The sequence below is a fragment of the Thalassophryne amazonica genome, chromosome 10, assembly GCF_902500255.1.
Source record: "Thalassophryne amazonica chromosome 10, fThaAma1.1, whole genome shotgun sequence".
Taxonomy (NCBI): domain Eukaryota; kingdom Metazoa; phylum Chordata; class Actinopteri; order Batrachoidiformes; family Batrachoididae; genus Thalassophryne; species Thalassophryne amazonica.
In genome coordinates, this window is record NC_047112.1 from 75130366 (window position 1) to 75157765 (window position 27400).

The 27400-nt window shown below is 40.2% G+C and overlaps 2 protein-coding genes across 2 annotated transcripts; one reads left to right on the top strand and one right to left on the bottom strand.

Annotated features, from left to right (window-relative positions):
• The first annotated feature begins 18 nt into the window (after positions 1–18).
• rfxank (regulatory factor X-associated ankyrin-containing protein) lies at positions 19–11199 on the top strand. The gene is made up of 9 exons (XM_034180293.1): positions 19–230; positions 327–344; positions 1930–2037; positions 2149–2214; positions 6637–6737; positions 6821–6946; positions 7054–7120; positions 10634–10714; positions 10805–11199. Exons 2-9 carry the CDS (start codon positions 332–334, stop codon positions 10876–10878), a joined length of 636 nt encoding a protein of 211 aa, XP_034036184.1. The 5' UTR covers positions 19–230; positions 327–331; the 3' UTR covers positions 10879–11199.
• An 847-nt stretch (positions 11200–12046) lies between these two features.
• On the bottom strand, positions 12047–23335 carry nr2c2ap (nuclear receptor 2C2-associated protein). The gene is made up of 5 exons (XM_034180294.1): positions 23064–23335; positions 22904–22994; positions 15950–16055; positions 14709–14776; positions 12047–12987 (listed from the first exon to the last, which is right to left on the bottom strand). Exons 1-5 carry the CDS (start codon positions 23096–23098, stop codon positions 12865–12867), a joined length of 423 nt encoding a protein of 140 aa, XP_034036185.1. The 5' UTR covers positions 23099–23335; the 3' UTR covers positions 12047–12864.
• Positions 23336–27400: the final 4065 nt, after the last annotated feature.

A 27400-nucleotide genomic window follows, 5' to 3' on the forward strand; every position in this document is an offset into this window, starting at 1 on the left:
AAAAACAAAAAGAAAACCACAAAACCAGAAACACGTTTCGTCCGACAGAAGCTGCCTGACGAAGATCCAGTCAAATGTGTTTTATTTTCTTGCGTGAAATCAGTTCATTCAGTGAATATCCGACACACAGATAATGTGCAGACTGGACAAACATTCGGGATTCACTGTGGTCATTTTGAATGGATGCACTTTTCAGTTTCCGCGAAAAGGAAGTTAGCTAGGCGGATTTGGTGAGTAGAAAACATTTATTTTCACTTTTTTTGTGCCACTGGAATGTGACAGTGCAGGTTTTCGGTATCTACTCATGTTTGTTTGTTTTTTGCCAGTGATCATGGAGGCCACAGGTGAGGATGGCCCAACGTTCATTCTGCTAAATCCACGCGTCTGAGTCCACAGAGATTTACAGCGCGGTCTGTGGATTTTCACAGGAGGCAAAAAGATGACAGCTGGGGGGGAAACATGTTTTCATATAGATACAAAGTCATAATTGTTGGGGTTATTATAATAATCAGGACAAGTTAGAAATGTAAATTACCAAGTTCCAGTTATAAATCAAAACTAGAGCAAACCTCCGCCAACACTAGTTTACAATTCCACAAATTTTTACCTTGGAAAAAAATTTCAAGGTCAAAATCCTGTTAGAAGTGGCTTTTCATAAGCTAAATTAGATGTGATCAAATGTCAGGAGTTTGTCAGGGGTTCATGCCCTTGAATCAAAGTGTTTTTGTGGTGTTGTCAGGTTTTTCCCCCCAACGTTTTTAATTTCTAAATTCTTTTTCAGATAATTCTCACAGAACATTGGTTATCTCTGCTGTTATTGCTTTTTGGGTTTCTGACTGATAACTGGAAGGAAGACAAACGTGCATAAAATTGGAGCCTCCATCCAATTTTGGTGGTGTAGGTAAATCCATAACAGAGAAATGAGAGTAAATGAGGCACATTTGATTGAGATATAATGCAAAATGTACACCAAATGGACTTTTCAATACTAAATTTAAACATCCACAAAATCCACAATCAGGATCAAATTTTTTTTTCAGCTGATAAAGGATACCATCCTATATAATGCTTTCAGATATTATAGATTTTTTTTTTTAGAAAGAATGATTAATTTTTAAACATTTGTTCAATGTTAAAGATAAGGATTTTTCCTGACTTTGACCTATGACCTCGAAAACTGAAATCAGTTCATGCCCATCAGGATATGAATCTTAAGTAAAAATTTCATAACATTATATGAAAAATTGTGGGCTGCAGGCTGTTCACAAACAAACATACACAGGCGAAAACATAATTCAATTTCAGTTCAGTTTATTTGTACTCGTATGTCACCAAATTACAACAAAGCTGCCTCGAGGCACTTCACACAAGTAAGGTCTAACTTTACCAACCCCCTAGAGCAAGAATACAGGTGACAGTGGTAAGGAAAAACTCCCTCCGATGACTGAGGAAGAAACCTCAAGCAGACTAGACTCAGAGAGGTGATCCGCTGCTTAGGCCAGTTAACAGTTACAAGTACAACATAACCTGCTCCAGTTTTGTTTTGCTGAGGTAATTAAGAGTCAGAATTATTCTGTCTCATACTGTGGTTATAGAAAGTCATCATAACCATGCTTTAACACATTTTACTTACTTTATGCCATTTGGAAATAATAATAATAATATCTGAAAACAAATCTTTACAACATGATATAAATTTAATCGGTAACTAAAAATATCAACACCAAAGTAATTGGCTGCAAGAGTATGTTTAGTCCCTAACACAACTAAACAATCACTTTTGTAAATGCTACACTTTTGAAAGTGTTCCATATTTTTTTTTATTGGGTGGCGGGGGTGTAAGGAAGGTGGTATGTTTTTTCAACTGTTGGAACATTTTTCCAGTGACTGGATATGTTGAATCCTCTAAGACTTCTGCTGCGTCTGCAGATGCAGAAAACCTGGATGTGGATGATGAGGGTTTACTCAAACACTCAACCACTCTGACCAACAAGCATCGTGGAAATGAGATTACAGCTCGCCCAGCAACGCTAGACTGTAAGTACGGACAAGAAAAGGTCAAGCAAAAAAAAGTGCTACGGGAAAACTACCAAAGAATTTCAATTTAACGACTGTGTGGACTTTATGTGACTTTCTTCCCCCCACCAGCTCTGTCCATACAACAGCTGGCAGCTCAGGGTGAGGTCTCACAGGTGGCTGCAGTCCTCAGTAAAGGTAAGTAATTGATGTCTGTCATCCACTACGCAGTTTAACACAATGCAAGTTTTGCCTGCTGTTAAATTGTACTTTTTTTCTGCTGTTACTATGGCCACCATATGACAGAGGAGGGTGTAGTTTATGTGATCTCCATGGTTTGGTTAGCAATGGGCTCAGAAATGAGTTGTCAGTTTTGTGCATGATTCAGGAGTTTTTTTTAATTATTATTATTTAAATAATAATAAAAATCCACCCCTTTATCTGAATATATGCTTAAAGATATATTTATAAAAGGTCTTTATGGTTATGCTGAAGTCTCGGTTAACCCTCTGGGGCCAACGCCGTCGTATATGACGGCTAAAACCAAGCTTTACTAAAATATAAATAACTTTTTAATAATATGAGATAGAAACTTACTTTTTTTTTTTGCTGAAAAGTTAACTCCACGGATTTTCGAGCCAGCCATCAGACATCTTTGTACTCCTCAAAGAAGCTGTGTGATGACGTGCGCAATGTGGGTGTCCAGTTGGAATTGGTTCACCGTCACATGGTTTTCCAAAATCCAGTCGTAGGGCAGATTTACAGTAGTGTTCAGAATAGTAGTAGTGCTATGTGACTAAAAAGATTAATCCAGGTTTTGAGTATATTTCTTATTGTTACATGGGAAACAAGGTATCAATAGATTCAGTAGATTATCACAAATCCAACAAGACCAAGCATTCATGATATGCACACTCTTAAGGCTATGACATTGATCTATTAGTAAAAAAAAAAAGTAGAAAAGGGGGTGTTCACAATAATAGTAGTGTGGCATTCAGTCAGTGAGTTCGTCAGTTTTGTGGAACAAACAGGTGTGAATCAGGTGTCCCCTATTTAAGGATGAAGCCAGCACCTGTTGAACATGCTTTTCTCTTTGAAAGCCTGAGGAAAATGGGACGTTCAAGACATTGTTCAGAAGAACAGCGTAGTTTGAGTAAAAAGTTGATTGGAGAGGGGAAAACTTATACGCAGGTGAAAAAAATTATAGGCTGTTCATCTACAGTGATCTCCAGTGCTTTAAAATGGACAAAAAAAACCAGAGTCGCATGGAAGAAAACGGAAAACAACCATCAAAATGGATAGAAGAATAACCAGAATGGCAAAGGCTCACCCATTGATCAGCTCCAGGATGATCAAAGACAGTCTGGAGTTACCTGTAAGTGCTGTGACAGTTAGAAGATGCCTGTGTGCAGCTAATTTATGTGCAAGAATCCCCCGCAAAGTCCCTCTGTTAAATAAAAGACATGTGCAGAGAGGTTACAATTTGCCAAAGAACACATCAATGGCCCTAAAGAGAAATGGAGGAATATTTTGTGGACTGATGAGAGTAAATTGTTCTTTTGGGTCAAGGCCGCAGACAGTTTGTGAGACAACCCCCAAACTCTGAATTCAGCCACAGTTCACAGTGAAGACAGTGAAGCATGGTGGTGCAAGCATCATTGGAGTGGAATAACAGCTGAAAGGTGCCACACAGTTGGTTGACTCCATGCCTCGCAGATGTGAAGAAATCATGAAAAACTGTGGTTTATACAACTTAGTGATTCATCGGATTGCTGAAAAAGCAGTTTGAACATAATAGTTTTGAGTTTGTAGTGTCAACAGCAGATGCTACTATTATTGTGAACAACCCCTTTTCTACTTTTTTTACTAATAGCCCAATTTCATAGCCTTAAGAGTGTGCATATCATGAATGCTTGGTCTTGTTGGATTTGTGAGAATCTACTGGTACCTTGTTTCCCATGTAACAATAAGAAATATACTCAAAACCTGTATTAATCTTTAGTCACATAGCACTACTATTATTCTGAACACTACTGTACCTCACGTGAAAAGCCAAAGATCGTTTTCAGAAGTGATATGTTACTAGTTGACCCATTTGAATAGCCCCCTGGGTGCTCCAATGAGTACATGGAGAGCCTCTGAAGACAATCTCATGTGCTCAAAGAGTGTGTAACTATCAGGATTGCTCCACTAGTTTGCATGTGAATGTTACTGGATAACTCTGTTGCTTTCTCTGCGTAAAGCACTGTTTACCATATCAATGGACAGCATTTGTGTTTATTGTTTGAACCTTTTTGTTGTACAGGCTTTCACACAAGACCTCAAATTACCTTTATAAAGTGTCAAAACAGTTGTTTATTGTAGTTTGCTGTGTGCTTTGAATAAATCTGTGTGGAAAATTATTTTTTGCCTTTATTTTTTCCTTGCTATTTTGATTGTAACCTTATTACATTTATAAACCACAACAAAAACATATAGTATCTGAAAGCACAGGTTGTCCTGAAAAAAAGAGACATAAAACTTGATTGTGATTGGCAGGGAGAGCTGTTAACAGCAATAAAAAAAAACATTTTTGCCAGGCGAGGTGAACTGTTCAAAAAATGCCCTTGGACCCCAGAGATATAATTTATTGTTATGCTGAAGTTTCCCTTCAAAATGTAGCTTGATTGTGATTCTTCACTGGTATGTTGCATTAGATAAAAAAGTGTCAGCACACACATACACGCATCTTCAACCACTTATCCAAGATCGGGTTGCGGGGCTTGGAGACTATCCCAGCAGTCATAGGGTCTGAGGGGCAGGTATACCTTGGGACGGATGGCAGTCTGTCGCAGGACATAAGCGTCAGCTAAATTAATCTAATATGTTGCTCAAAGGCTATTAGGACTCTACAGGCCTTTGCTGCCAAGAATAGTGAGAGAGGTACAAATTTATACTCGCACTCATCAGTACAATAGAGGATTCGTTTTATCTGAGCACTCCTTTACAGAATGTGTGGTAAATTCTGACTATGTCTGTCAGTCAGTCATTCCGTCTGTGCACGGCAGGTAGCTCAGTGAGATAAAGTTGAGCTACTGATATGTAGACCTTGGTTGGACAAGACTCTTCATCAACACTGTCTCAGTCCACCTAGATGGAAATGGGTACCAGCCTTAGTTGTGGGTAACGTCCAATGGACTTGTGTTTCACTGAAGGAGAGTTGTAGACTCTCCTCCTTTTAACACTATGGTATCTGTGGATGACCACTGCAACACTGGGACTCGGGTCTTTATACCAAGTACTTCTTGAGATCTGTGAGCAAGCTATCTAAATTGTTGCCATCATTGTCCTGGTAATCCCTTGGTGGCGAGGTAGATCACCTCCCAGTTGACCCCAAGACAGGTTGGCGCTAGAGACGCCTGTGCATGGGTTGTTTAATGTGGGAGGTCAGTGCTTGCTGACACACAGTCCTTGAGGACCTGCTGCAGCTTTCTTCTGTCTCCACAGCCGGTGGGTTACAAGCCATCACCTCATCCACCATTCTAATCCAAATACATTTGTTCCATGAACTTCATTAGTTAATCGTGTGAGATTTCAGACCATAAAATATCGCATTGGCAAAATATTCGACCGTTTCACTTTTGATGTATTACTCTGTATCCTGACCGTGTTGCTATGCAGATGTCTTAATGGCGCTGTCAGCTGAGTGACAGAACCTAGTGCAGCGTCGATGATGCTGAAATGTGTGGATTTAACTGGATTGATTGATGGATTTAACTCAATGCATCTGACAAGATGGAGAAATCTGTGGGTCTGCTCACAGAATTTTAGCAAGGAGACGCTGTTGCTACGGTAAGCTTTGACGAGCCGGCCACACCCTTTCATAAGGATTTGCTGATGAAATTACTTACAGAAAAATAATCCGCGATAAACTGGATTTTGCGACTGTAAAATCCAGCATGACGTCTGCAAATCAGGCACAACAGGGTTATCCCTAATTGGGAACTCTTGTTGACTTGACTTGTAGTATTGACTTATTAATACACAGCAATATATGAGACACGTTTTAATAGGTTGTAAAATAGTTCCCTAGTGGTGGGATTGTGTTCTGTCTGTAATATGGATGGGTTAAAGCAGAGGACAAATTTCATTGTATGTCCAGTTACAATAAAGGGCTCTTCTTTTTGAGGTTTCTTCACCCCAAAGGATTAGTGATACCTTTTCTTGCACGTTTATCAGGTTTTTGCAATATTGTGAGGCAATTCCTGTAACAAGAAATGTTCTGAGCGATTCTATTCACTGAGAACAGGTCTAAAATGACTAAAATGGTCCTTTTAACAAATTCAGAGATGAGTAAAATTTTAATTGCCTGTATCTCAGCACTTTGAAATATTGATTAGATTTTTTTTCCTCTTTGTAAATTGTTTTCATTTGTTCTGACCCATTGGTGCGTGATTGTGAGTGGTAAATGTGGGTCCTTATTTTGAAGCTCTTTGACGTCACATTAGATTGAAAAAGTGCTGTAGAGATGGAGTCCATTGAGCATTTACTCGTCTTGGCAGAGCAATGGCACTCTCTGTCTGCCCACTACTAATTGAAATGCTTGTTTAGCTTCATTGTAATGTGTTCCATGTTTGGCAGATGGATCAGTGCTCAACAAACAAGACGAACGTGGCTTCACACCTCTCATGTGGGCGGCAGCATTTGGAGAGAAAGCAATGGTGGATTTTCTCCTGGAAAAGGTTGGCGTAACCACCATCCAGGGAGACCTGCACATCTGTTCAGTGCACATGATCTTCTTGATGTTTGTGGGATTTTGTCACAGGGTGCAGATCCCAAAGCAGTTGCGAGGGAGCGAGAGAGTGCGCTGACTCTGGCCAGCTCTGGAGGTTACGTGGACATTGTTAAGTGTCTTCTCAGACATGGTGTGGACATCGACACCTATGACTGGGTAAAATTTTGACTATGGCTGTTCTGGGATTCCTGGGGAAAACACTGTGTGCACAAATGACCAAATGTATTTTTTTTAACCAACTTATGCTTACATTTTATTGTCAGAACGGTGGAACACCTCTTCTTTACGCTGTACGTGGAAACCACATCAACTGTGTGGAAGCACTCTTAGGTAAGGCACTCGTGCAATGCAAGAAGAGCTCGAAGAGGTTAAAAGCGGGATGGAGCGATGGTGAACAAAAGAAAATCATTGACATCAATGGCATGCTTTGTTTTTTTCTTACGCAAGTTGTACAGCATTCGTAATCTTTGATTTATTTTTCTATTCGGTTGAAGATAGAGATCAGTCATAAAGTTACAAACCTCATTTTCAAAATAAATGTAACATAAAACCAACCTATTAAGTGCCCAAAAATATTATTTAATATTCATGAATATAACCAAATGTAATGATGTAAAGTAAGTGATCATGTTTCACATAAAAAAAACAAATAATTTCTGTGCAATGGTAAAACTGTGACTCCTTTTAAGGGTTTCCTGTAATTCATAAGAAAATTCAAATTATAATTAGGCTTTTGCATTCATTTTAGTGAGGCACCACTGGCAGCTGTGTGTGTTGTACTGAACAGTCCGCCAATGAGAGGTTTTTTAATGTCTATAAATTGACAATTGTTTAATTTCTTCAAGAAATAAGCTTGCGTGGAAATTTTGTTGGAACATTAATGTGTGGACATTTCAAATAAATTTTAAAGCAACACCAACCAAGTACTGAGTGCACAAATGAACCATTTTTTTTTTTGATTGATCTCATGAACTATTGCAATATTTTGAGATATGCATCTTTTTTTGGAACTTGAGAACATAATTATCAAAATTCTAATAAAAAATACTGGCAACATTGTAGTTTATATGTAATGAGCCCAAAATATATAAAAGGTTTCTCATTTAATTGAATGGGAAAGTGTGTCCAAACCTTTGACTGGTAGTAGGCTATGGGAAAGTGTGTCCAAACCTTTGACTGGTAGTGGGCTATGTTAGTACCACACACACACGTTTCCCACCTGGTCTCTTTGGAGTTTGCATATTCTCCCCGTGTCTGTGTGGTTTCCTCCCACTATGAAAAACATGCTTACTTGGGGTCTGCTCCTTTTTCTGCCTCTGATCAAGGTTGCTGCTAGAAAGACATTTGCTGATGAACATTCAGTCATCCAAAAAAAAAAAAAAATTTAATTCAATCCAATCATATTTTATAAACTGCAGGAGACCTGAAAGAAATGTACAGTTAACAAGAGCAATCCAAGATTTCTGTCGTCTGCCAAGGGTTGACAAGTACTCAAAATAACAGATGTAATTCACAGTGTGACCTGGACTTCACCTGGATCCGGATTCCACAACACAATGCAATAATTGCAAACTGAACCAGAATGGTCTGACTGATCAAGATGTTGCAATCTGATATTTACTTCACAAGCTGAAACAAAATAGTGTCTTCCTCATCTTGGTTTTTACACTGTGATGTCGTATCTGTGAAATAGTTTTGATGTAATCCTTAAAAGTCTATAAAGTGAAATCCTGATCCAGAATCCAGATCACCTCCAAAATTAAAAGGAGTGTTTCATGCCCTAATATCTATCTGTGGTGCAAATTTGGTGAGAATCCGTGAAGTAGTTTTGACGTAATCTTGCCAACAGGCAGACAGACAAATAAAAATAAACGCTGATGATTTTATTACGTCCTTGGTGGACGTAAGAAGTCACATATCTTTGAAACGTTTTTCTTCACACACGTTCAGTAGAAGCAGCCAGTTACTTTTAAAAAAAATGTTTTACACACACTAAGTATGCAAATCTATCTACCTATGAATGGAAAAAATGCCCATGTTTCATAGGTTACAAATTAAAAAAATAATTAGCTCATTTTCTAATCACTGTAATTTTAATCTCTGGGTTTTTGATGGCTGAGCAGATAAAACATGTCACTTTGAAAAGGTACTACTTTACTAACAAGCTAAATGACTAATTCATCATATATATACAGTGAGGAAAATAAGTATTTGAACACCCTGCGATTTTGCAAGTTCTCCCTCTTAGAAATCATGGAGGGACCTGAAATTTTCATCTTAGGTGCATGTCCACTGTGAGAGACATAATCTAAAAAAAAAAAAAAAATCCGGAAATCACAATGTATGATTTTTTAATAATTTATTTGTATGTTACTGCTGCAAATAAGTATTTGATCCCCTACCAACCAGCAAGAATTCTGGCTCACACAGACCTGTTAATTTTTCTTTAAGAAGCCCTCTTATTCTGCACTCTTTACCTGTATTAATTGCACTTGTTTCAACTTGTTACCTATATAAAAGACACCTGTTCACACACTCAATCAATCAGTCACACTCCAACCTGTCCACCATAGCCAAGACGAAAGAGCTGTCGAAGGACACCAGGGACAAAACTGTAGACCTGCACAAGGCTGGGATGGACAACAGGCAAGCAGCTTGGTAGATAAGACAATAACTGTTAGGATTATTTATTAGAAAGTGGAAGAAACACAAGATGACTGTCAGTCTCCCTCAGTCTGGGATTCCATGCAAGATCTCACTTTGTGGGGTAAGGATGATTCTGAGAAAGCTCAGAACTACAAAGGAGGACCCGGTCAATGACCTGAAGAGAGCTGGAACCACAGTCACAAAGATTACATTAGTAACACATGATGCTGTCATGGTTTAAAATCCTGCAGGGCAGCAAGGTCCCCCTGCTCAAGCCAGCACATGTCTGGGCCCGTTTGAAGTTCACCAGTGACCATCTGGATGATCCAGAGGAGGCATGGGAGAAGGTCATGTGGTCAGATGAGACCAGAATAGAGCTTTTTGGAATCAACTCCACTTACCATGTTTAGAGGATGAGAACAACCCCAAGAAAACCATCCCAACCATGAAGCATGGTGCTCTTCTGCAAAGGGGACAGGACGACTGCACCGTATTGAAGGGAGGATGGATGGGGTCATGTATTGCAAGATTTTGGCAAACAACCTCCTTCCCTCAGTAAGAGCATTGAAGATGGGTCATGGCTGGGTCTTCCAGCATGACAATGACCCCAAACACACAGCCAGGGCAACTAAGGAGGGGCTCCGTAAGAAGCATTTCAAGGTTCTGGAGTGGCCTGGCCAGTCTCCAGACCTGAACTCAATAGAAAATATTTAGAGGGAGCTGAAACTCCAAACCTGAAAGATCTAGAGATCTGTATGGAGGAGTGGACCAAAATCCCTGCTGCAGTGTGTGCAAACCTGGTAAAAAACTACAGGAAACGTTTGACCTCTGTAATTGCAAACAAAGGCTACTGTACCAAATATTAACATTGATTTTCACAGGTGTTCAAATACTTATTTGCAGCAGTAACACACAAATAAATGATTAAAAAAAATCATACATTGTGATTTCCGGATTTTTTTTTTTTTTTTTTTTTTAGATTATGTCTCTCACAGTGGACATGCACCTAAGATGAAAATTTCAGACCCCTCCATGATTTCTAAGTGGGAGAACTTGCAAAATTGCAGGGTGTTCAAATACTTATTTTCCTCACGGTATATATGTAAACTTGTAGCCCTAACGGACAAACTAAAGCTCAAACACTATATTCGTGCTTCTCATCTGCCTGCTTCATTTAGTGCTGTAACTCTATTTCAGCCAAAGGGGCGGACATGACCATCGAGTCAGATTCGGGCTACAGTCCAATGGCCTTAGCTGTTGCTCTTGGACATAAAAAGAGTAAGTATTATTGTGCAGCTGAGATTTGTATCGTTGTTTCTTCAGCCCACATTCAACATGACAGAACATTGATTTTTGTGTGTTTCATAGTTCAGAAAGTGTTGGAGGACCATATCCTGAAACTCTACAAGCCGCCACCAGGACCAGAGTTAGACTCCGTATGAGCAGACAAAGCCATTAGAAAGACACTAAGATGTCATTATCACAGATTACAGCTGAAGACATTTTTAATAACCAATATTTGTTTATTCCATTCCTATGCTTAACTAAATACAAAATCTTTTTTTTTGTAGACAGATCACATGGTAGTATTTAAGATTTTTTTATATTTAACCATATGAAAAAAGATTTGGAATTTTGAATATTGATGAAATGTATTTTTATACTGTGATGCTATAATGGTTCTTCTCCAAGGCACGTGATAAACAGCCAACCATGACAGTGTTTTTACAAGTGCTCTTATAACTGCAAGAAAGCCATAAAAAATAATTTGATTCAGGGTAAAATTGCCTTAAAAAAGTAATTACTCCCAGTAAACATTGTGCAATATTTTAGTTTTTGATGAAGGTGGAATGCCCCGGCTTCAGTGAGGAAAAGTCTGACCACATACTTGTTCCATCTGCCCTCTAAAACAGCTGATTCTAAACTCTTAAGCAGGTAGATGAGCTCATCACTGAATGAATGAATTTTATTTATTCAGCACACAGATCAACAATAACAAAAACTCATAAAAAGGAACAACTTAACAGTGAACCCATGGCCGAAAGGGTGAAGGCAGAAGCAAAGCTGAGAAATACCCACCCCTTATGCTATAAAAAATAATGTATACATATATAAATATATATATATATATATATACGTATACACTCCTAACAACAAATACCAAAGAATTGTGCACGAACAATATAACTTAATCAATTCACTAAAATTTCAAAACACAACCAGACAAATAGTGCATAATGCACAAATCCAAACAATAACAAAATCGGTAAACCTAATTCTTCAAACTATAACAAGTAATTTTATTTTTGTAAAGCCTTTTAAAGCCAACTAAGGTACCAAGTAATTTAATGTTATCAGGACAATTATTCCACATGTTAACTCCTTTAACAGATCTTTAGTATCTCAAAAAATAATACTCCTCTCAAATTATAACTGTAGTCCCTCACTTTAAACAGATTCTGGACATGTTGAGGCAGCAGTTTATTTTTAACTTTATACATAATTTACATTGTGATGTAAATCAACCAAGTACCAGAATAAAAAAAAAAAAAAAATTGTAAACAGGCAAATAATGGATTTGTTGGCTCACGATATGGTTTGTTACTGATAATTCTTATAGCTTTCTTTTGCAAAAAAAATATTGGATTCGTATGAGTTTTATATGTGTTTCCCCAAACCTCAATTATTAACCTTATTTGAAATCAGCTGTTTTAGATGCACAGGTAGAAGCGATATACGATAAGACTTTTACTAACTGAAGCTGGGGTTTTCCACCTCTGGTTTTAGAGATTTGGGGACTTGAATAGGGTTGGTGTGACTGATATCACTGGGGAAAAACAAAAAGTGAAATACTTAGTTACCAAAATAGTACTTCAAAGTGACCAATATGAGGGTTAAATGTGGAGAGACAGACGGCCAAAAATGTTACAAAGCAGAAAACGCCAATTATTTCTCTCCCCCACAGATTTCAATAAGCCATGAGCTAGTAAATATGCAATTGTGGACATTCATTTCTAGTATGGTAAATCGTGATTTTTTGGGGGGGTGGGGGGTGGGGGAGTGTTATAGAATGTCATATTTTCCAACAGCATTTTTTCTTCTTCAGGGAAATCAAAAATACTATGCTGGAATGTTGCACACTGTTTATTGGGACTAATGAAATTAATTATGTAAAGTATGAAGCAAATCGGAGACATTCAGGAAGCCTTCAGTGATACCACATGGATTGACTCTTCTAAGTCTCCTTGTTTTGAGGAATGTAGCCTGAAACATTTACTTCAAAAAACCATATACCAAAAAAGGTCTCTTTTCGATCCATTTGGAAAAAAAGTAACTGAAGACAACGTTGTTCCCAAGCGTGGCCACCGCACTTTCCCGAGCTCATGGTCACTTCCTCTCTCATGACGGTGTGATGCGTTGGGTGGGGGTCATGAAGCTTTTCCTCCCAGAACATCCAATGAATAAACAATAATTCTACCAAAAAAGTCTGCACTATTCTCAAACACTATTTTTACTTTGTCGACTGCAGGGCCCTCCTCTATGGGAAAGCTGTGGGTGTGGAGTTAAGACGTAGATAAGCACGGTAACACTGGAAAAACAAACGTGACCAGAAAAATATTGGATAGTGGACCATCTATGGAAGCAAACGTGCATTTCTAGCATCGCGGTTTGTACAGGCTGGGGCTTCATATGAAAAAAAAAAAAAAAAAACCCAAAACAAAAGAAAAAGCTTAAAATAAAGTTCTGTGTTCGTTGTAAATAAAATACTTAACAGGCTTCAGTTTAATTTTTATATATATATATATATATATATATATATATAAAAGCACACACACACAAGTGAACCTCGTGAACTCGCACAAGTTGGGGTCCACAAAATCAAACTGCGAGTTATCAAGGTTGACCAAAAACACAGTAGTCTAAATTTTTGGGATATATATAGTTATAGTTTAGATTTTTTCCACTCGGGTCGCCATACCAGATCTTCATTTTTCACACAGGTTTTACAACGGATGTCTTCCCTGACAACGTGGTGAATGGACAGCAGTGGCCTTGAACCAGGAACCTTTCGCACTGGAAACAAGCGCACTTAACCGCTTGGTCACCAACAGTGATGCCGGTAACACGTTACTTAGTAACGCGTTACTCTAATCTGACCACTTTTTTTAGTAACGAGTAATCTAACGCGTTAATCTTTCCAAATCAGTAATCAGATTAAAGTTACTTCTCCAAGTCACTGTGCGTTACTATTATTTTTCATTGTGGGTCGATAGCAGCATTAAACTTGGTCTGTGGGCAGGAGGTCGGGGTTCGACTGAACTTCATCCGCGGTTTTTTGCAGCTGCTCGACTCGTCGTCACCTTTTAAAGTACGGTGATCAGCACACCTGCACTGAGCTTTACAAAGACATTTTTATACTTTTTTTCCTCCTTTATTTAGAGCTGAGCCGCTCCGTATCTGCACGTTAAAACAGCTGATCCTCCGCGACGCGTCAACAACTAACACTATTTTCCACTCAAATGCACCTAAACTCTCTTTCTGAGGACCACATGATGTGAAAACACAATAAAACTTTCTTACCTGTAAATCTGGTCACGTTTTCTGCATAAATAAATGTTATCCATTCTTTGTGCTCAAACGCCAAAGTAGGGGCGAATCCAGATGGAATGGGGGCGTGGGGGAGGGATGTGCCCCCCTCACAACACCCCTAGATTAAAGGTCCAGTTTTGAAGCCTTTTTTTACTACAACTACTAATACTACTTAAAATAATATTAATTTCGACAAGTAAAATATTTAGAGAGAATTTAAATGTTAGAAAAATGCTAGAATGAATTTAATAGTTACATTTATAAACAATGTAGGTTCGAAATTGCAAGTTTTACTGTTACAGTGCTGTCAACAGTTAAATATGAGGTCAAGAAAGAGGTCTTTATTTTACTTTTTATAAAACAAGTATTTATTTTCATTGAAGTCAAGAAAGGGTGACTATAAAGTAAGTTTTGGCAAAACAGGTATTGTCATGTTGAGGTGGCAGAGGGTTGTTGTCAGCAGCTGGGAAAAGTAACTAGTAATCTAACTTAGTTACTTTTTCAAGGAGTAATCAGTAATCAGTAATTGGATTACTTTTTCAAAGTAACTGTGGCAACACTGGTCGCCAAACATTTGTATACTCTTTTGGCATCAAAGGCCATTATTCATTAACACTTGGACTACAAAGTGTTTCTAATCAGTGGAATCCTGTCTGACAATACAACACGGTGTGAAGGATATCTGGACAGAGTTGTTGTCATCTGGGTAAAAGTGGCTAATCACTGTGAGGTTTCCATCTTTTGGGCAGCCTACGAGGTGGGGATGGGAAAAAAAAAAAGCAGGTAAAGGGCCTGTCAGTGGCGTATTTGCAGAGCTGCTCATTACAGCGTATCGTCTACGCTGTAATGAGCAGCTCTCCGCTCACTTCACGAGGAGTTTTTTCTCAATACGCAGCAGTATGTTAAGGGCTACGCGCGTAGGATGGAAGAAATTAAACCTGTTTAATTTTTTTCGGTGTACAGCACAGCATGGAGTACATGCAGCGCTGCGCTATTGTTCGCTATTGTGAGCCCGCCCACGCTGCAACACGGTACTGTACGCCATTTCACATCTCCCTGTTGTTCTTCTGGAGCTATAAATACGGCAAGATCGTTGCTTCACTTTATCATACAGGACTCATTATATGAGGACTGTTTCACTGTGTCGCATCGTTTCATTGAAGCACTCTCTCTGTCTCTCTCTCTCTCTCTCTCTCTCTGTGTGTGTCTAATCAGAGCTGTGACTCTTTAAAATAAATGCGCACTCGCTGCATGTCAGTGCGCTCATCAGACGAACTGATCGATCAGTCTGATCAAAGCTGAAAAGAGCTGTGACTCTAAAATAAACGCACACTCGCTGCATGTTGGTGCGCTCATCAAATGCCTTGATCGATGAGTTTGATCAAAGCTGAAAGAGCTGTGACTCTTTAAAATAAACACGCATTCGCTGCATGTCAGTGCGCTCATCAGACTAACTGATCAATCAGTCTGATCAAAGCTGAAAAGAGCTGTGACTCTAAAATAAACGCGTGCTCGCTGCATAAAAAAATAAATAATAATAATAATGTTAAATGACTCAGTTTTTGAGCCGCACCACACCATGCAGAAGAGAACAGAGCACACTTCCACAGAGGCAGGAAATAGCACTGAAACTGGTGCGGCATGGCACACGCGACTATGTGCACACATTAAAACGCGAACACACGCAGCTGCAAGTATGAACGAACACTGTTAAAGCTTGAGTATGCGCGTATTTCGGGTTTATTTAAATGAAACAACGCCGCAATGAGCAACTCTACGAATACGCCACTGTGACAGGGGCTTAAGCAATTTTTTTTAGCTTAGTCTCCTGTGGCTTTATTTGCAACATTAAGAACTGAAATTAAAAAGTGTTGCACAATCACAACAGAAAGGTCTAGAATGGAAACAATCAGTAGATTTTACCTTCTAGTCTACATGTTTTAGCTGAGAAGCCTCCCTGGAATTGGACCTTTAACTGTGACACCTCGACAGACTGCGGGAACTCCAGAATCACCCACTGACATTCACCCTGTCAAAGACAACACCATTTGACACAGTGTGAGAATATGGCAAGCCTTATAAAAATATAGGTCAGTGAAGGAGTCAGGCTGCAAGTACGGATTATTTTAACGATCAACTAGAGCACCGCGCACTCAGAGCGCAAACGTCTGCCAACACTAGTTTCCAATTCCACAGATTTTTACCTTGGAAAAAAGTTTCAAGATCAAAGCCCTATTAGAAGTGGCTTTTCATAAGATAAAATATAATACAAAATATGGATCAAAAGGGCTTTTTAATGTTAAAATCAAATATCTGCTAAATCTGCAATACGGATCAAACTTTGTCAGTTGATAAAGGAGCATACCATCCTACATAACCATCTCAAATATGAAGAAATTTGATGTTTTGTGACAGTTATAAATTTCTGAAAATTCATTCAACGTTAAAGATAGAGCTGGTCAAGTATGCCGCAACCAGGACGAAAACCACACTGCTCTTCCTGAATCCGAGGTTCGACCATTGGTCGAATTCTCCTCTCCAGTACTCTGGAACAGACCTTACCGGGGAGGTTGAGGAGTGTGATCCCCCTGTAGTTGGAACACACCCTCCGGTCCCCCTTGTTAAACAGAGGGACCACCACCCCGGTCTGCCAATCCAGAGGCACTGTCCCCGATCGCCACGTAATGCTGCAGAGGTGTGTCAGCCAAGACAGTCCCACAACATCCAGAGACTTAAGGTACTCAGGACGGATTTCATCCACCCCAGGAGCCTTGCCACCGAGGAGCTTTCTAACCACCTCAGTGACTTCGGCCTGGGTAATGGATGAGTCCGCCTCTGAGTCCCCAGTAAATGGACTGCATTTATATAGCGCTTTTCCATCTGCATCAGATGCTCAAAGCGCTTTACAATTATGCCTCACATTCACCCCAATGTCAGGGTGCTGCCATACAAGGCGCTCACTACACACTGGGAGCAATAGGGGATTAAAGGCCTTGCCCAAGGGCCCTTAGTGATTTTCCAGTCAGGCGGGGATTTGAACCCATGATCTTCTGGACTCAAGCCCAACACCTTAACCACTAGACCATCACCTCCCAGTCTCTGCTTCCTCTTCGGAAGACGTGATGATGGGATTGAGGAGATCCTCGAAGTATTCCTTCCACCGCCCCCGACAACATCCCCAGTTAGGGTCAACAGCTCCCCACCCGCACCGTAAACAGTGCTGGTGGAGAGCTGCTTCCGCCTCCCGATGCATCGGACGGTTTGCCAGAATCTCTTCGAGGCCGACCGATAGTCCTCCTCCATGGCCTCCCCGAACTCCTCCCAGACCCGAGTTTTTGCCTCTGCGACTGCATGGGCTGCGGCATGCTTGGCCTGCCTGTACCTGTCAGCTGCCTCCGGGGTCCCACCTACCAACAAAGATAAGTAGGACTCCTTCTTCAGCTTGACGGCATCCCTTACTTCCGGCGTCCACCACCAGGCTCAGGGATTGCCGGTGCGACAGGAACCAGAGACCTTGCGACCATGGCTACGAGCAGCCGCATCGACAATGGAGGTGGAGAACATGGTCCACTCGGACTCCATGTCTCCAACCTCCCCCGGGATCTGGGAGAAGCTCTCCCGGAGGTGGGAGTTGAAGACCTCGCTGACAGAGGGTTCCGCCAGTCGTTCCCAACAGACCCTCACGATACTTCTGGGCCTGCCAGGTCTGACCGGCTTCCTCCCCTCCCAGTGGATCCAACTCACCACCAGGTCGACAGCTCTGCCCCTCTCTTCACTCGAGTGTCTGAGACACGTGGCCGAAGGTCAGATGATACGACTACAATGTCGATCATCGACCTCCGGCTCAGGGTGTCCTGGTGCCACGTGCACTTATGGACACCCTTGTGCTCGAACATGGTGTTCGTGATGGACAAACCGTGACTAGCACAGAAGTCCAACAACTGAACACCACTGGGGTTCAGATCGGGGAGGCCGTGCTTCCCAATCACCCCCCTCCAGGTCTCACTGTCGCCACCCACGTGGGCGTTGAAATCCCCCAGGAGAACAATGGAGTCCCCAGTCGGAGCGCTATCTAGTACCCCTCCCAGGGACTCCACGAAGGTCGGGTACTCTGCACTGCCGCTCGGCCCATTGGCCGAGACAACGGTGAGAGACCTGTCCCCGACTCGAATGCGTAGGGACGTGACCCTCTCGTTCACTGGAGTGAACTCCAACACATGGCAACTGAGCTGGGGAGCAATAAGCAATGCGACCCCAGCTCTCCACCTCTCCCCGTGGGAAATGCCAGAAAAATGAAGCGTCCAGCCCCTCTCCAGGATTTGGGTACCAGAGCCCAAGCTGTGCGTGGAGGTGAGCCCGACTATCTCTAGTCGGTATCTCTCAACCTCCCGCACAAACTCAGGCTCCTTTCCCCCCCAGCGAGGTGACATTCCACGTCCCAACAGCCAGGGGCTGTGAGCATGGACCGGCCACCGGGCCACCCGCCCTCGACCGCCACCCAATCCTCTCTGTACCTGACCCCCATGGCCCCCTCTGCAGGTGGTGAACCCACAGGAGGGCGGGCCCACGTCGCTCTTTCGGGCTGAGCCCGGCCGGGCCCCATGGGCTAAAGCCCGACCACCTGGCGCTCCGTGTCCCTCGAGGTACCCTGTGGGGGGTGCCTAGGGAGTACGGGGTCCTTTGCTAAGGGCTATCCGGTCCCTGTACAACCGCAGCAGGAGCTTGGTTCACATTGCCGGTAGTAAGTCAAACCTGTTTCCAGTGCACGTTGGCCTTCGCCAGGGCTGCCCTTTGTCACCGGTTCTGTTCATTATTTTTATGGACAGAATTTCTAGGCGCAGCCAGGGTGTAGAGGGGGTCTGGTTTGGGATCCACAGAATCTCGTCTCTGCTGTTTGCGGACGATGTGGCTCTGTTGGCTTTGTCAAATCAGGACCTTCAGCGTGCACTGGGGCGGTTTGCAGCCGAGTGTGAAGCGTCCGGGATGAAGATCAGCACCTCCAAATCTGAGGGGGCAAAGCTCTCGATTTACCGATCGATCTACGTTCTGATCCTCACCTATGGTCATGAGATTTGGCTCATGACCGAAAGAACGAGAGCGCGAGTACAAGCGGCCAAGATGAGTTTCCTCCGCAGGGTGGCTGGGCGCTCCCTTAGAGGTAGGGTGAGGAGCTCGGTCACTCGGGAGGAGCTCGGAGTCGAGCCGCTGCTCCTCCACGTCGAAAGGAGTCAGTTGAGGTGGCTCGGGCATGTTTTCCGGATGCCCCCTGGATGCCTCGCTGGAGAGGTGTTCCGGGCATGTCTCATTGGGAGGAGGCCCCGGGGAACACCCAGGACACACTGGAGGGACTACATCTCTCGGCTGGCTTGGGAACGCCTTGGGGTTCCCCCGGAGGCGCTGGGGGAGGTGTGTGTGGATCGGGAGGTCTGGGCGGCTTTGCTTGAGCTGCTGCCCCCGCGACCCAACTCCGGATAAAGCGGAAGAAAATGGATGGATGGATGTTAAAGATAGAGACTTTTCCAAGTTTTTTCCTGACTTTGCCCTTTGACCTATGACCTTGAAAATTGAATCTATTCTTGCCTATCAGGATATGATAGGCAAAATTCCACAACAATATACGAAAAATTGTGGTCTCCAGGCTGTTCACAAACAGGTGTGAAAACATAACCTAATTAATGTGATAAATTTTTTACCTAAAAATACAACAATTTACCACAGTCCAATGTGTTGTCTTCAAAAAAGTTGTTTTTTATGTGGAATAGTCTGAAAAGTGTGTGTATATGTATACAGTTGCCAAGTATTTTGTCAGTGACAGAGTTTTCATAAATTTGTCTATGAACACCAAAGTTGGAATGAAACCATAAAGATGTGCTTGTAGTTTTGACTTTCAACTTTAATTCAAGTGCTTAAAAATGTCTTTAGCCATTTAGGAACCTTAATACCAGGATTTCTGTCTGTTAATGATGAATGGTAAAGGCGCTTTCTCTGTTTCTTTTTTCTGAAACATTTGAAAATAAATCTAATTAATATTCTAAGTTTATTAAGGAAAAACAAACAAACAAAAAACAACCCGTTAAAATAAATAAATCACAATTTTTTGGGACCCTGCGTAAACTTGATATTTCCTCATGCTTGGGGAAGGGGGTGGGGGGACCTAGAAAGTGCTGTATACAGTTACCTCCATTCTGTGACTATTAATGAGGTTTTAAGGGGCCACACAGAAATAGAGCCTCTAGTCAAGGCCCAGCTGAGACATGTGTGCACGTCATTTAGGAGAGGATAACTAAACTGTTCTAGACTAATATGACCCCCAATGGACAACTTGGGATATATGACAAAATCTCTGACTGGGATGAACGGCCCTAAAATGACCACGCCCTTTTTGAGTCCCGAGTGTTACTTCAAATACAGCTGTATTTTCTAAACTGCAGCAGCTACAGATTTTCCAAGGTACTCAAAATGTTCAGAATGACCACTACATGTTTAGAAGAGTCACAGAAGAGTGTAAAATTTCTAAATTTTGGTATTTTCAGAGAAAACATGAGGTCAAACAACCTACATACAGTCCGGAATCACATCATATTTAGTAATTTAAACTTTCTGGGCTATTTGCCCTATTGAGGTTTCAAATCCTGCAAAATCTCGCAAAACTTCGAAGAGTTCGCTGCTCTGCGGGATGTTAGTAACGCTGAGAAATGCATTAACGCTGTACATGGACAACAGCATTAACATCGCAACATAAAACTCTTTGTATATTGTGGCCAAAACTCTCGTGAATATATTATCTGAGTTTATAGATGTTATTGTCTTTGTTTTATGTAAACATGCGAGAAGCTCAGGTTGCTTCTCCGTTATTTTCAATGGGAATCGGTGTAAGCTGTCCTGATTATTGTCCTTTACAACACTGTTTGTGCTCATTTGTTCCAGAGTAATGTAATAATATGGCGAATTGGGAAAATTTCCCTGATAATCTTTAAAACATTTAAGATATTAGATATTGCTGTCTGCTAAAGAAACAAATTATGTTTTGTAAATTAATATTCCATTGATAACAGTATGGCTGAAAATAAAATTTCAGTATCTTTGGCAAATGTTTGCTTTCTTTTGAAAAGTTGGCCCACTTATTTTATCTATTTTCTCTTAAAATATAAAAATACAAAAAAAAAAAAAGTACACTTTTCTATGACCCTGCCAAACATGTAGTGGTCAAATAAGATCTTTGATCTGATTTCACCAATTTTCTTGTTTAAAAAAAAAATGAAGTGGCTATTTTCCGTGACTGGAAGATTTATCTTGGCTATTTGTCTGGAACACATTTGTTTGGGAGTCGGGTTAGAAATAGCAAAAAGTAATAAAAAACAGTGTCACAAATATATATATATATATATATATATATTTGTGACACTGTTTTCGAATCATTTCGTGCCATTTCCGGTTGGCGGCTTCGTTTACCATCGGTTCAAATTTCAAATTTATTAATTTATATAGTGCCAATTCACGACGAACTCGTCTCAAGGCGCTTCACACAACATAAAACAACAACAAAAAAACTGAATTAAAAATTTAAAACACAATAAAAAGATGACCATAAAAGAATACAAGAATAAAAACACATCATAATACTAATGATAAAACAGGGAAAACAAATGAGTCTTATATATATATATATTTATATTTGTGACACTGTTTTCGAATCATTTCGTGCCATTTCCGGTTGGCGGCTTCGTTTACCATCGGTTCAAATTTATTAATTTATATAGTGCCAATTCACGACGAACTCGTCTCAAGGCGCTTCACACAACATAAAACAACAAAAAAACTGAATTAAAAATTTAAAACACAATAAAAGATGACCATAAAAGAATACAAGAATAAAAACACATAATACTAATGATAAAAAGGGAAAACAAATGAGTCTTATATATATATATATATATATATATATATATATATATATATATATATTTGTGACACTGTTTTCGAATCATTTCGTGCCATTTCCGGTTGGCGGCTTCGTTTACCATCGGTTCAAATTTATTAATTTATATAGTGCCAATTCACGACGAACTCGTCTCAAGGCGCTTCACACAACATAAAACAACAAAAAAACTGAATTAAAAATTTAAAACACAATAAAAAGATGACCATAAAAGAATACAAGAATAAAAACACATCATAATACTAATGATAAAACAGGGAAAACAAATGAGTCTTATATATATATATATATATATATATATATATTTGTGACACTGTTTTTGAATCATTTCGTGCCATTTCCGGTTGGCGGCTTTGTTTACCATCGGTTCAAATTTCAAATTTATTAATTTATATAGTGCCAATTCACGACGAACTCGTCTCAAGGCGCTTCACACAACATAAAACAACAACAAAAAAACTGAATTAAAAATTTAAAACACAATAAAAAGATGACCATAAAAGAATACAAGAATAAAAACACATCATAATACTAATGATAAAACAGGGAAAACAAATGAGGGAAAACAAATGAGTCTTATATATATATATATATATATATATATATTTATATTATATTATATATATATTATATTATATATATATTATATATATATATATTTATATATATATATATGTGTGTGTGTGAACCGCTAAAGTGGGTCACGCGATGACGTCATCGCGCTCAACCAATCACAGCACGTCATAGCCAAAGTAAAAATCTTCCGGTCACGGAAGACTATCCACTGCCTTTAAAAAAAATCCTTCCCTGTCTCACTGAGCTGCAGAGACGGTAATTTACTGTTATTGTATTATCATTATTATTACTACAAGCAGAAAATCTTTGACGGTTTCATCTTGTCTTCTTTCGATGAGAAAGCATTTTTATTTTTGCGTTACCTGGTCAGAATTCCAGCATGTGTCCTCTCTGGAGTCAAACATGTACTTTTTTCCGAACTGCTTCACATCTCTGTTCAGAACAGAGCTCACCCTGAAACACAGCGACGTCCATTAAAGCAAATAAACACGGTAAAACACCCGAGTTTTATACTTTGATTACCTGCTCTGTGTTTGTCTGCAGACCAACGAAACCATGACCACCAGCCTCTGTACATTCTGCCGTAAAGCGACAGGGACGCGGTAATTTCTTTACGACATTATCAGGAAACGTACGACTGCAAGCTGCCTGTGTTGCCTCTAGATGGGAGTCAAGTTCCGTCAAATAGATAAAAGGAGTTATGAAGATATCTGACTTTTAAGAATGTGGTCCTTGTATTTTTTTTTTTTTGCCTTTGCCTAAGTTTACATACTAATATTGAAGTAAGAACTGTTTTATGTCCCCCCATAAGTTTTATTTTCTTGAAATTTATTTAGCTTTAATATGTTCTGACATTTGTTTTCAATTGTGTTATGTTTTTTTGCCTTTCGCTCTGTGTTTTGGATATTTGTAAATGTTCAGTGTTTTATTTTTATTAATATGTATGTCATGGACATGAACAAGTGAAGCTCTTTAGCATCTCACCATGTCATTTAGGTCTAGGGATGAGTATTGATAAGATTTTATCGATTTCGATGCCATTATCGAGTCCACTTATTGATCTGATTCCTTATCAATTCCCTTATGGATGCCTCTTGTGGATTTTCTGTGTACTAAAAGTAGGCTTTACAGGTTGTCTATGTCAGCAACATTTTAAATTGGTCACTGGATCCTTGATCTCTGGACAAAAATAAAAATAAACAAAATCTGTAGTTTTTGTCAAAAGCACTTCCTTTCAAACATTAATGGCATGAATGTCACTCCATACCTCTGAGCTGAGCTCAGCTGGCTGCACGTCAACATCAATGTAATTCATAAAGAATGCAGGACGTCTCATTTTGGGAGGTAAAGAACATTTTATTCTGTTGTAGTTTGTTGTCTGTGTTACAACGTGTGCAAAGAGGTGTCATTTGATTTAAAACAGTGATTCGCTTTGAAGTTATTAATTCCGGCCGGACTCTAACTCGTCTCGGCAGAGAGCCACGCAGCGTTTGGAGCTGTGCAAACGGAACGGAGGACGATTCTCGTTTCTTGCCTGCAACAAGAGTCCCAGTTAGTGACTTTAATCCACACAAAAGTGACTCACAATTGACATTTTTAAATGGCATTGAAGGGGATTAAGAAGTGGAATTGCTGCTTCTGAAAAGCAGCGAAGCAGAGAACCAACGAAGCAGTGCTCCGACCCACTCCGTTAGTTCAAGCTACAGGAACAGCCGCAGAAGCGGTTGATTATAGACCCACTGCAGGGTCTGCAACCAACATAGAGAAATGATCATTTTCCTGACAAACACCCTCAAAAACAACGGCCGCTCTGAAGGACCGATGAGAGAATTGTTAAGCAAAAAGGCTATTGATGTCGGTGGATCGAATCATTTCGTGCCATTTCCGGTTGGCGGCTTCGTTTACCATCGGTTCAAATTTCAAATTTATTAATTTATATAGTGCCAATTCACGACAAACTCGTCTCAAGGCGCTTCACACAACATAAAACAACAACAAAAAAACTGAATTAAAAATTTAAACCACAATAAAAAGATGACCATAAAAGAATACAAGAATAAAAACACATCATAATACTAATGATAAAACAGGGAAAACAAATGAGTCTTTAAATGTGACTTAAAAGTCTCCACAGTATCAGACTGCCGAATGTGTGCCGGGAGATCGTTCCACAGAGCTGGAGCACGGTAGGAGAAAGCTCTGTGACCAGCAGACTTTTTATTCACCCTGGGAACACACAGAAGTCCTGCACCCTGAGAACGCAGGGCCCAAGCCGGTACATAAGGGCTTACCAGGTCAGCCAGATAGGGAGGTGCAAGTCCATGAACGATTTTATAAACTAATAACAGTACTTTAAAATCCGATCTTGCAGCAACTGGAAGCCAGTGCAGGGACGCCAAAACGGGCATAATGTGGTCAAACTTTCTGCTTTGTGTCAAAAGTCTGGCAGCAGCATTTTGAACCAGTTGAAGACCCCTAATCCTGGATTGCGGTAAGCCAGATACTAGAGCATTACAATAGGTCGCAATACATCGGTTTGTGGCTTTTTACGACAATGTTGGCCGGTTTGGGGCTTTTTCTCCACTGGGGAGATTTTTTGTGCCATTTCCAGTTTGTGCCTTCATCTGCCAAAAGAGTGAGCTTTGCGCAGCTCATAATATGTTGCGGACATGACGAGCGAAGCTCTTCAGCATCTCACCATGTCATTTAGGTCCTTCAGATTTTTTTTTTTTTTTTTTTTTAGTAAATGCTTCGGTGGAGCATGTGCATAGCTAAAACCTTTCTGCTTCCTTTTAAGCATTTTTCTTTTTTGCCTACAATATGGCCAAATTATCATATGGCAATATTGTCATATCAATATGATATACGATATGACTATGATGTCACACAGTGCAGCAACAGTGAAAATTAACATTCTTAAACAAAACTAATAATACCACACTCATTTTGCACTTATAAGCTTAGAATACAGTGCCCTCCAAAAGTACTGGAACACTTGGTATTTCACTCATATTATGTTAGAAAGATTAAAAAAGAAAATAAGATCATAAAATCAAACCGTCACTGTGCCTTGTGATATAATCACTACGATGACTGGTCCAAGATGGCGGCCGCATTTTGTTTGACTTATTTTATTAACAAATTCCGACATTACAAAGTCATAAAATTCAATCAGTAAGTACAAGTATACTAAGCAAAATATGAAAATACAAGTAGGAACAGTGTAACAATGTTGTAACCACAAAATAAAGTGCAGTATAAAGAAAGAAAAACAAAAGAAAAAAGCACAAAAAGTCAGAGATTTAATCAGGAATTAAGGTTGTTAAGCTATTATAGACACATAAGGCTTGTTTAGTTTTTATATGTTTCAAAGTTTTTTTGAAATTAAGTGTCTCATTCATAAATATTAGAAACAGTGGAGCAGTAAAGCACCAATATTAATAGTGTGATGAAAACTAGGATTGGAGCTTGAGAGTCCTTTTTGGAAGTCCATTTTAAAAAAATTCCCCAGCAAGTTTTGGTATAAAGACAATCAAAAAATACATGTTCAAGAGTTTCATTGTCAGAGTTACAGAATGGCGGCCGCATTTCTTGTGCCTCAGCAACCAAGGCAGCGTCTGCTCCTTTTTATAATGTCTATGTTCATCTACCGTCGCTTTGTGGCTCTTTACGACAACAGTTTGTGGCTTTTTGTCCCACTGGGGAGATTTTTTGTGCCATTTCCGGTTTGTGCCTTCGTCTACCATAGAGTGAACTTCATGCCGCTGCACAGCGCTCCACTCATATTACTGATATTTTATTTATTTACAATTAATTAAAAAAAAATAACAGCAGTTGAATCCTTTCATTATCTGGTACAGCTACGGTGTGCTGGTAACTACAGCTTCATGTGCAGGATCAAAGGTTAGAATCAGTCAAGATGGGAGACACTGAGGCATACAAGAGATAAATCAATGAGATAATCACTTTTTGCTGCAGACATTTACACTTGTGACAAAGACAATTGGATAATCAGCATGCCTTTGTTGCGCAGAGGCTGAGACTATGTTTTCCACATTATTCTACGCATTTCACATGTTCACATCCCTCTGACGGCAGGAAAACAGAACTTGTTCATTCAGTCAGAGTGAGTCAGACAGCAGATAATAAAGGTACCGGCTACTGCCAATGTTATTACGTCCATCTGCCTTTTCATATTAAAATGTCTCCATTCTTCCCTTTTTTTTTAATTAGTGTGTTGCAAAGCAGTAAGGCAGCAATGAAAACACATTTTGTGCCTGGCTTTTTGCAGCAGCGATCTCCTGCTGAGGTTTTGTCACACTGCCACGTCGGTGCAAATAATCAATAGGTCTGAAATATAAAAGCTGATGAAATCCAGCCTCCATGAAAACTGTGCTGGGAACAGAGGAGATTTAGTGGACTGCAGGATTTGCACCCTCATTCATTCATTCGGCTATTTGTGAATGCTGATTGTCTATATTATATTCTGCAGGCTGTGAGGAACACTATGCATGCAGCTGCTTCTTACAGGTTTCGGATGGATGTTGTGCATTTATGCAAACACACAAATAAGATTTATTAAAAGCAAAAGACGCACATATGCATGGCCTTTTGTTTCAGGTATATATTGCTGCATGTGTGAATATGCAGACCTTCAGTCTGCACAAGCGTCTGTGCCTCTGGCTCAGGGCTGCCAACTGCCCACGTGAGCGAGCCACATAGGTTTTTGTGAATAACTGGTGCTGGGCACCATAAAAATTGTCTGCTGGCTCAGTAAAGGTCTCATGTGCTCCATGTGGGCCACTAATGGTGCCAAGGTGGATCACAAATGAGGCCAGTGTGTCCTAAGGCTCCACGTG

What these genes read in the sequence shown, in the direction of transcription:
- nr2c2ap (XM_034180294.1), bottom strand. Translation starts at nt 23,098, where the DNA reads ATGGTTTCGTTGGTCTGCAGACAAACACAGAGCAG. An exon ending in TGCAGACAAACACAGAGCAG is followed by an intron (nt 22,995 to 23,063) that starts GTAATCAAAGTA and finishes GCTGTGTTTCAG; the next exon opens with GGTGAGCTCTGTTCTGAACA. An exon ending in ATGACAACAACTCTGTCCAG is followed by an intron (nt 12,988 to 14,708) that starts ATATCCTTCACA and finishes CTCCACACCCAC; the next exon opens with AGCTTTCCCATAGAGGAGGG.
- rfxank (XM_034180293.1), top strand. An exon ending in ACATCGACACCTATGACTGG is followed by an intron (nt 6,947 to 7,053) that starts GTAAAATTTTGA and finishes TTTTATTGTCAG; the next exon opens with AACGGTGGAACACCTCTTCT. An exon ending in CTGTGTGGAAGCACTCTTAG is followed by an intron (nt 7,121 to 10,633) that starts GTAAGGCACTCG and finishes ACTCTATTTCAG; the next exon opens with CCAAAGGGGCGGACATGACC.